The sequence below is a fragment of the Rhinoderma darwinii genome, chromosome 3 (assembly GCF_050947455.1).
Source record: "Rhinoderma darwinii isolate aRhiDar2 chromosome 3, aRhiDar2.hap1, whole genome shotgun sequence".
Lineage (NCBI taxonomy): Eukaryota > Metazoa > Chordata > Amphibia > Anura > Rhinodermatidae > Rhinoderma > Rhinoderma darwinii.
The window spans coordinates 358,269,596-358,281,138 of record NC_134689.1 but is presented as its reverse complement, the minus strand read 5'-3'; the positions used below and the strand labels follow the sequence as shown (position 1 = coordinate 358,281,138).

At 38.3% G+C, this 11,543-nt stretch overlaps 1 protein-coding gene across 1 annotated transcript; it reads left to right on the top strand.

Annotated features, from left to right (window-relative positions):
* The first annotated feature begins 7,787 nt into the window (after positions 1–7,787).
* Positions 7,788–11,045, top strand: LOC142750502 (uncharacterized). The gene is made up of 5 exons (XM_075859503.1): positions 7,788–7,881; positions 8,557–8,670; positions 9,431–9,508; positions 9,784–9,869; positions 9,990–11,045. The coding sequence occupies exons 1-5, from the start codon at positions 7,788–7,790 to the stop codon at positions 10,320–10,322; spliced, it is 705 nt and encodes a 234-aa protein (XP_075715618.1). The 3' UTR covers positions 10,323–11,045.
* Positions 11,046–11,543: the final 498 nt, after the last annotated feature.

Sequence of the window (11,543 nt, the reverse complement as noted above, 5' to 3'; positions counted from 1 at the left end):
TCCCTTTATGTGGTAATAACGTCGGAATGCTTAAACCTATCCAAGCGATTCTGAGATAGTTTTTTTCGTGACACATTGGGCTTTATGTTAGTGGTAAAATTTGGATGATATATTCAGTGTTTATTGGTGAAAAATTGCAAAATGTAGAGAAAATGTATAAAAAATAGCATTTTTCAGAATTTAAATTCATATGCTTGTAAAACAGACGCTTATATCACCCAAAATTGTTACTAGTTCACATTTTCCATATGTCTACTTTAGATTGGCATAGTTTTTTGAACATTCTTTTATTTTTCTTGGACGTTACAAGGCTTAGAACATAAACAGCAATTTCTCATATTTTTAAGAAAATTTCAAAAGCCTTTTTTTTAAGTTACCTGTTCAGTTCCGAAGTGGCTTTGAGAGGCCTATGTATTAGAAACCTCCATAAAACACCCCATTTTGAAAACTAGACCCCTCAATGTATTCAAAACAGCATTTAAAAAGTTTATTTAACCCTTCAGGCATTTCACAGACATTAAAGCAAAGTAGAGGGGAAATTTGCAAATTTAATTTTTCTTGCTGAATTTCAATTGTATTCAATTTTTTTCTGTAACACAGAAGGTTTTACCAGAGAAACACTACTAAATATGTATTGTCCAGATTCTGTAGTTTTTAAAAATGTCCCACATGTGGCTCTAGTGCGCTCGTGGACTAAAACACAAGCCCCAGAAGCAAAGAAGGACCTAGTACATTTTGAGGCCTCTTTTTTATTAGAATATATTTTAGGCAGCATGCCAGGTTTGAAGAGGTGTTGAGGTGCCAAAACAGTAGGAATCCCACAAAAGTGACCCCATTTCAGAAACTACACCCCTCAAGGAATTAATTTATGGTTGTTGTTACCATTTTTACCCCACAGTTTTTACACAGCACGTATTTGAATTGGGCTGTGAAATTAAAAAAATGGCATTTTTTCCAATAAGATGTCATTTTTGATAAAAATTTCTTATTTTCACAGGGAACAAAATACCCCATTTTGTTGCCCAATTTCTCCTGAGTGCAGCAATACCCCATTTATGGCGATTAACTGCCGTTTGGGCCCATGGGAGGGCTCAGAAGGAAAGGAGCGCTATTTGTTCTTTGGAGTCCAGATTTTGCTGGATTGGTTTTTGGGTGCCATGTCGCACTTGCAGAGCCCCAGAGGTATCAAAGCAATGGAAACCCACCACAAGTGACCCCATTTTGGAATCTACACCCCTCAAGGAATTGATTTATTGGTGTTGTGACCATTTTGACCCCATAGTTTTTTCACATAACTAATTTGAATTGGGCTGGGAATTCAAACAAAATTATTTTTTTCCAATAATATGTACTTTTGGCTGAAAATTTCTTATTTTCACAAGAAATAAAATACCCCATTCTGTTGCGCAATTTGTCCTGAGTGCGGCAATGCCCAATTTGTGGTGATAAACTGACGTGTGGGCCCATGGGAGGGCTCAGAAGGAATGGACCACCATTTGGCCTACTGGGGATTTTCTGGTGCGAAGTCATGTATGCAGAAGCCCCTGAGGTACCAGTACAGTTGAAACCCCCAAGAAGTGACCCCGTTTTAAAAACTACACCCCTTAAGGCATTTATCTAGAGGTGTAGTGAGAATTTTGACCGGAGACATACACCCCATAAACTGTAATGTGAGTTCTCACGGGTATGGTAATACCCTCAATGTGGCTTTTATCAGCTGCCTGGGCACACAGCAGGGCTCAGAAGGGAAAGATGAGGGGGATAAGCTGTGCGGAGTGCATCAGGGTACGTAAAACTGGCGTGAATTAAAAATCAAGGGATGTATGATACATTTTGAAGCACTCTTTCATACGGAGACTTAGTTTTTCGGGACACGTGTCACATTGATATATTGTGTCCCTGGTACGATGCGTGTGGCTCCGCTTCCAGAAGTAATGGGTGCTCCCCCTTCTTGTTCCCTAAACCACACCGCATAGCGCTGTAGGGCTTCAGGGCTTGATCTGACAAGGGCACCCCTCACATGTACCTATTGTAGTCCAGGATGCAGTCCGGTTTGGGGGTCTCTGTACTGGTACCTCGTACAGGTACATGGGTACTGGTGTGGCATCTCTCGTCTTGTACTTGACACACAATATATTGCTGCTGGATTGTGCCCTGCTCTCACCCCTTCTGTGTGTTTGCCCAAGCAGAGTCTTAGGGAGGCCTCTCAGATTTCTTCTAGCAGTGCCACATGCCGCAGGACTTCTGGAAGCGAGGCAGTTGAAGAGTGGGACGCTGGTATAAAAATTATCCAGGTAGAGGTGGTGACCCTGGTCCAGCAGTGGGTGCACCAAATCCCACACAATTTTTGCATTAACTCCCAGTAAGGGGGGCATTCTGGGGGCTGAATACTGCTGTCCTTCCCTTCAGATATCCTAAATTTGTAGGTATACCCTGATGCACTCTCGCACAGCTTATACATCTTCACACCATACCTTGCCCTCCTACCCGGCAGGTACTGGTGGAATTGAAGCCTCCCTTTAAAATGTACCAAGGACTCATCAATAGAAATACATGTCTCGGTGGTGTATGCTTGGGAAAACCGGGCACTGAAACGGTCTAATAGGGGTCTCCGTTTATACAAACGGTCAAAACTGGGGTCGTCTTGGAGTAGGCAATGCTCATTAGGAGAAGCGCAGTATTGCCTCATTTTTTTTTTTATTTTAGGTTCCAGTTCAGTTCTGAAGTTGCTTTGAGGGGCCCATATATTAGAAACCCCTATAAAACACCCCATTTTAGAAACTAGACCCCTCAAAGTATTCACAACAGCATTTAGAAAGTTTATGAACCCTCTAGGTGTTTCATAGGAATTTAGAGCAAAGTAGAGGTGAAATTTACATATTTATTTTTGTCAGAAAATCCTTTTTATACCATTTCTTTCTATAACACAAAATGTTTTATCAGAGAAACGCAACTCAATATTTATTGCCCAGATTCTGCCGTTTGAGAAATATCCCACATGTGGCCCTAGTGCGGTAATGGACTGAAGCACCGGCCTCCGAAGCAAAGGAGCACCTAGTGGATTTTGAGCCCTCTTTTTTTTTTAGGCACCATGTCCGGTTTGAAGAGGTCTTTTGGTGCCAAAACAGTGGAAACCCCCCAAAAGTGACCCCATTTTGGAAACTAGACCCCTTGAGGAATTCATTGTAGTTTTCTTGGGGTGCATGCGGCTTTTTGATCAGCTTTTACTCTATTTTTAGGTGGCGTGGTGACTAAAAAACAGCAATTCTTCTATTGTTTTTTTATTCTATTGTTTTTTACAGCGTTCACCGTGCGCTATAAATGACATATTCACTTTATTCTGCGGGGCGATACGATTACGGCGATACCAGATGTTTATAGTTTTTTTATGTCTTATGGCGTTTGCACAATAAAATACGTTTTGTAAAAAATCATTCACTTTTTCTGTTACCTTATTCTAAGAGCCTGAACTTTTTTATTTTTCCATCAAGAAAGCCGTGCGAGGGCTTATTTTTTGCGTAACGAACTGTAGTTTCCATCAGTACCATTTTTCGGTACATGCGACTTTTTGATCTCTTTTTATTCCAGGTTTTGGGAGGTGAAGTGACCAAACAATTGTGATTCTGGTATGTTTATTATTATTTTCTTTTACGGCGTTCACCGTGCGGGATAAATAACAAAATAATTTTGTAGTTCAGGCCGTTACGGACACGGCGATACCAATTATGTATAGTTTATTTGTTTATTTATCTATTTTTATTAATAATAAAGGACTGATGAGGTAAAAAGGTTTTTACTCTTAATACTTTTAAAACTTTTATTTTCTTATTTTTACAAATCTTTTTTTAACTTTTATTTAACTTTATTACTTTGTCCCACTAGGGGACTTGAGGGCAGGAGGCCCTGATCGCTATTCTAATACACTGCACTACATGCGTAGTGCAGTTTATTAGAGCTGTCAGCTACTCACTGACAGCAAGCATAGTGGGTCCTGACTTTGTCAGGACCCACTAGGCTTCCGTCGATGGCATAGCCGGATGCCATTGTTTGGTGTCCGGTTGCTATCGTGTAGCAGGTCGGCGATGGTAGCTTAAACCCTAAAAAGCTGCCATCTCTATTGAATGCGGCTTTTAAGGGGTTAATCAGCGGGGACACAGCGATCGGTCCCCGCTGTAGGAGCTGCAGCAACTGCTGTACGAGACAGCAGCTGTCACAGCTCCTGTATGTGTCGGGAGGACGGCCGAAATGGCCGTTACTCCCGAGACGTACTATTAGGTCATGGAGCGCGAATGATACAGCTACCATGACCTAATAGTACGTCCAGGAGCGGGAAGGGGTTAAGGTTGTTTTGTCCTTCTTATTGAAGGATGATCCAATGCTTTGGATTATTTTGGATGCTATCCCACGTATTGGGTATTTCTATATAAGTCATCTTATGGGGTAATGGATAAATCTATCTTGATCTAAATTACAGACCTTATATTATAATAAAAGTTTCTGTATTCCTAACTATAAATAGATTAATTATATTGTATATTACATTTCTCTGCCTCTTTCTTGATTCCATACTTACGTTGCTTGCTATATAGCGACATTGATGGTTGATTCCTGTATGCCCTGCTCCAATATGGCCACGAAGTGAAGTTTCTTACATTTGCACATGCGCTGGCATGCACAGTAGAGTGGCACACTTCTGATATCATTTTTCTTCCCCGTAACATATACACACACACACACACACACACACACACACACACACACATATACTTTAACATATACACACATATACTGTACATATACACACACACACATATACTGTAACATATACACACACATATACTGTACATATACACACACACACATATACTGTACATATACACACACACATATACTGTAACATATACATATATATACTGTAACGTATACACACACATATACTGTAACATATACACACATATACTGTACATATACACACACATATGCTGTAACATATACACACACACATATACTGTAACATATACACACACATATACTGTAACATATACACACATATACTGTAACATATACACTCATATACTTTAACATACAAACACACATATACTGTAATATACACACACTCATATACTGTAACATATACACACATATACTGTACATATACACACACATATACTGTAACATACACACACATATACTGTAACATACACACACACATATACTGTAACATATACACACATATGCTGTAACATATACACACACATATACTGTAACATATACACACACATACTGTACATATGCACACACACATATACTGTAACATATTCACACACATATACTGTAACATACACATACTGTAACATACACACACACATATACTGTAACATATACATATATACTGTACATATACACACACACATATACTGTAACATACACACACATGCTGTAACATATACACACATACACACACACACACACACACACACACATACTGTAACATACACACACATAAAGTGTAACATATACACACATATACTGTAACATATACACACACATACTGTAACATATACACACACATACTGTAAGATATACACACATATACTGTAACATATACACAAACATATACTGTAACATATAAACACAGACATATACTGTAACATATACACACATATACTGTAAAATATACACACACACACACACTGTAACATACACACACATATACTGTAACATAGACACACATATACTGTAACATACACACACACATATACTGTAACATATACACACACATATACTGTAACATATATTCACACATATACTGTAACATATACACACATATACTGTAACATATACACACACATACTGTAACATATACACACACATATACTGTAACATACGCACACACACACACACACACACACACACACACACACACACACATACATACACACACATACACATATACTGTAACAGATACACACATATACTGTATATATACACACACACATATACTGTAACATATACACACAGACATATTTTGTAACATATGCACACATATACTGTAACATACACACACATATAATGTAACATATACACGCATACTGTAACATATACACACACATATACTGTAACATATACACACACATATACGGTAACATATAAACAGATATACTGTAACATATACACACATATACTGTAACACACACACACACACACACACACACACACACATACTGTAATGTATACACACACATATACTGTAACATATACACACATATACTGTACATATGCACACACACATATACTGTAACATATGCACACATATACTGTACATATGCACACACATATACTGTAACATATACACACATATACTGTAACATATACACACACATATACTGTAACATATACACACACATATACTGTAACATATACACACATATAATGTAACATATACACACACATACTGTAACATATACACACACATATACTGTAACATATAAACACATATACTGTAACATATACACACATATACTGTAACATACACACACACACACACACACACACACACACATATAGTCTAACATACACAACCACACACACATATACTGTACATATACTGTAACATTACACACAACGCTCCCTTGTACCTCCCACATCCCTGTTGTACCCCCACATCCTCACACACTGCTCCCATGTACCCCCCTCCTCACACACTGCTCCCATGTACTCCCCTCCTCACACACTGCTCCCATGTACTCCCCTTCTCACACACTGCTCCCCATGTACCCCCCTCCTCACAGACTGCTCCCAATGTACCCCCCTCCTCACACACTGCTCCCATGTACTCCCCTCCTCACACACTGCTCCCCATGTACCCCCCTCCTTGCACACTGCTCCCCTTTACCCCCTTCTCACACACTTCTCCCCATGTATCCCCCTCCTCACGCACTGCTCCCCTGTACCCCCTCCTCACACCTTCCACCTCTCACTGCAGCATCCTTGTATTTTTTCTCCATAGACATGCATTAGGAGTAAGACCCTCCCTTTCCTGTGGTCAGCTGACTTCTGCTCTATCTTCTATTAATTTTCTCCTCAGCGGTTTAGGACCTTTGTCATGTGACTATGATGTCATCAAAGGTCCTGCTCCTCTCTTAGTTGCTGTTTTGGCACAATTTGCACAAAATCACGGCAAAAGCACAGCATTTTTTCTGGCAATTGCGTAGAACCGTTTTAGAAACAGTGCTGTAATGCACAAATCATGCTAAATTTGCAGCAGTTGTGAAGTAAAGATACAAAAATATGCATGGGGCCCCCCCTAAGCCAATCAGAGAGTGGGGCTTGGAGCAGGCGCTTCAGGAGCATCAATGATAATGCGGCCCTGCTAGGGCCATACATCTGTATTATGGCTCTGTATAACCTCTGAACTGTAATATGGCACCCATAGAAATACATGAGGCCTTACTGTACTTCTATACGCCTCTGACTTAGTGCAGGTATTTTTCTGTCTGAACTGTATAAATTTGACAGATATTTATCGGTTGATCAGCGCTCGTATAAAGACCCTTTACACAGGTCAATATAAACTGTATGGAGACTAAGGATTGCTAATATGATTGATCAGTTCCCATATAGTTTACATACGTACTGTCAGCAGCACATCTGCTGTTTACACGGGGAGATGTGTTGCCGACAACGATGATTTTCAGGGCAGAATAAAAGATTAAACAGCCGAGGAACAAGTGTTTGCTGGTTTGTCGTCTGATCGCTGCCCTGTTCACACACGGCAATGATTGGGAATGAGCGATTGTATGAACCAATATTTGCCTCGTGTAAATGGACCTTTTGACTTTACAGTCAAGGATATGAAAAACCGTCTGACCGCCACAAATGGTACAAATGTTACCTGATCAGCGCAGTCACTTGGTTATCTGTGTAGAGAAGTTGCTCCTGACACTTATTGCGGTCTGGAGGAGGGTATAGGAAACAAATCCCAGGTTACTATTTGTTAACCATTACCCTTCATGCTGTGGTAGTAAAATAAACAGGCCAGGCTGTACTGACCTGGCGATGGCCATAGTATACAGTTTGGAAAACAATTATTATGCCTCCAAATATTTTCCTACATTTTGTAGGATACTAAGGAAAGGGAAGATAGTAGATAGTGAAGAGTAAGAACAAAACAAGACCCAATTTCTGAATGAATTAAAATTTATAGTCATGCATAACACCCTAATAACTGAGAAGGGAAAAAAAAAAAAAAACAGTGACATGAAGTGGTTAAATTGTAAATTTGATAAATAGCAAAAAATATTTGGGATATCAAAGAATTCATAGTAGACACTAATGTCTGAAAATAACAAAGAATTATTACAGTATTAATAAAAATGCCACATTATAACCTTTAAGAAGATTAAACATACATTTACATTAGTAAATAACACATTAGTTAGGTATCTTGTATAAATGAAGAAACATAAAGTAAAATGCACTATATTCAATAAGCGGATCATGTCCCTTTAAAAATACTGCTGCTTCTGTCACCATGGTAACTGAACTAATCAACAGCCAATAGGATTGCTGGATTTGAATTTGAAAAAAAAAAAAAATTGAGTTGTCTTCAGTCTGTTATATCTCAGGTGAGAGTGAAGACGGACGACTGCGACTACTGCGATTTCTCAGGTAAGATCCCGGAATATAATATAAATGACGGCTGATTCATCTCATCACACATATTCATACATGTTATTAACATTTCATAATAACAGATTCTCCAAAATATTTATTATTTACCTAAAACTTGACATGATAAGATAAATGTTTGTGGGTGAAGCTGCGGCTGTTACTCAATGACTTCTCCACTTGTCACATCTTGTATTTGGATGGATGTTGTGTTAGAAGTTTTGTGTAGTTGCAGTAGTGCTGCCGTTCTCCACCTCACCCCCATCACTGGTGAGAATCAGGGGTGTAGCTATGGTGGGTGTGGAGGGGGCAGTCACACCCGGGGCGTCCAATGTTCCCTCTGAGGGCCTCGTATGGAGACACCAGTATTATAAATGGCACTTGGCAGGTGAGAGGCCGTTACAGATTTGGCACTGGGGCCCAGGCGCTGATTCATAGGGACACTTTGGAGCTGATGAGATGCTACAAAAAGGTCCTGGCATTTAGCACGGGCAGGGACCGCCATTGTTTGGGAGAAAAGTGGGAACGAGGAGTGAGTCCCCAGCAGTTGTTATAATAGGGGACAAGGAAATCCTAATAATTCGCTGAGTGCACAATTCCCCTTTACACCGGTGGAGTCATTGGTAAAGAGCTATGGTAGCAATATAGAAGAATAACTCTATAGATGGCGGCTTGGGTCGCACATTGTATTCAGTAAAGTGTGCAGCATACGGGTTACCTTTTCACTTCATGGTTTCTCTATATGTTGACTGTTTTATAGGATTTGGACTACATTTCGTTGGAGCGACGACTGCATCGGAGACCATGTGGATCGGCCATTCAGCCAGCATTGGATCAGGTATAATTCTTTACACTGGGATGACTGACTATTCTCTGTAATGTCTGTTGTCAGATTGGTCTCTACTGCTTTGCTGGTAACAGGTGACCCCCAGCTCAGATCCATATTAGGGGCGATTATGGATTCAGGAAATAAAGGTCATTCATGTATAATGAAAAGTTATACAAGTTTCCAATAAACTTTCTTTAACAATTCCTGTGAGGATATGGGCACAACTTCAGGGGCTGCTGTGATTATAATAAAAAGAAATAATGTTAAGGTTGTATTCTTTTCAGCTTATATGAACATCACCCCAGAGGAACATCTAAGAAGACTGGGCTATTGTATCAAGCTTCTGCCTTCACCCCTCTACAAGATGGAAGTTAGTGAGAATATTGGCGATTTCTCTGCCTTTATGAAAGATTCGTTGAAGTTACATCCGTATAGAAGGGTTTCTGAGAATGTCTGAATACACAAGTAACTTAATCTATTGTTTTATTAGCGCCTCATGCCGACCAACCCAGAAGCCCAGAATTTTTTTTTAATACAAGAGGAAGAACAGCCAAGACCATCGATGGAGATAACAGAGCGGCAAGAAAGATCTATGATGATGAGAGAACTGTGCAAATACCTGGAAGAAGAAGAAAAGGAAAGCACTGAAGAAAACAGCAAGATAAGAAGAAAGAAGATACAGAGAGTGAAGACCATCAAAATCAAGAACTCCACAAGAAGAAGCCGGATAAGGCAGAACACCATCCGGCAGTACGTGGACCAGCACATGAGAGGAAAGAGGAACATCTTGTGGACGATCCTGCTGAATCCTCTCTGCCGCTGAAATAATATTCATATTAAAACTCTAAAAGTATGAAATAGTATAATATGAATAATTAGGTGTAATAGTATATATGATATAGTGTAATAGTAATAAAATTATAATATTAATCAGATACTAGCAGTAATTAGATAAATATGATCATATTAATAATAATGCATTAGATAGATGTTAATAAAAGTAGGGTGTTTGATCCAGGGTTCTAGGACTGATCGCCTTTTCTCGGGGTCAAGAAGGAATTTTCCCCCTGTGACACAAATTGGCTGAAAGTGACCAGGGTTTTTTGCCTTCTTCTGGATCAACAGTATAGGCATAGGGACAACATAATATAGTATAATAGTAATAGTAGTGATATAATAGTAATAGTATTAATAATAGTGATATTAATAATAGTTGCAATGGTAGAATAGTTATAGTCTAATAATATTAGTAACCAAACGATAAAAAAAATAAAAAATAGCAATTCAATTATTAAGAATTGAAGTAGTAATTAAATTAATACTGTAATATTAGTTAGATAACTGTTAGGTTTGATCCAGGGTTTGACTGATCGCCTTTTCCAGGGGTCAAGAAGGAATTTTCCCCTGAGTCACAAATTGGCTGAAAGTGACCAGGGGTTTTGCCTTCTTCTGGATCAACAACTTTAGGTTTAGGGATCTAATAGCAATAATAACAGTAGCGGTATTAATAATAATAATAATAATAATAATAATAATAATAATAATAATAAGGATAAGGATACTAGTAATAATAACATTAGTAGTAGTAATAATAAAAATAATAATAATAATAATAATAATATTAAAAGCTTTAGTACTAGTAATAATAATAAGGATAATAGTAATAATAGCATTAGTAGTAATAATAATAATAATAAAAATAATAAGGATAATAATAATAATATTAGTAGTAATAATAATAATAATAATAATAATAAAAATAATAAGGATAATAATAATAATATTAGTAGTAGTAATAATAATAATAATAATAATAATAATAATAATAAGGATAATAGTAATAAAACATTATTAGTAGTAATAATAATGGGGATAATAGTAATAATAGCATTAGTATTAGGGTTTGATCCAGGGTTTGACTGATCGCCTTTTCCCGGGGTCAAGAAGGAATTTCCCCCCTGTGACATGGATTGGCTGAAAGTGTCCAGGGGTTTTCGCCTTCTTCTGGATCAACATCTTTAGGGATAGGGACCTCATAAATAGT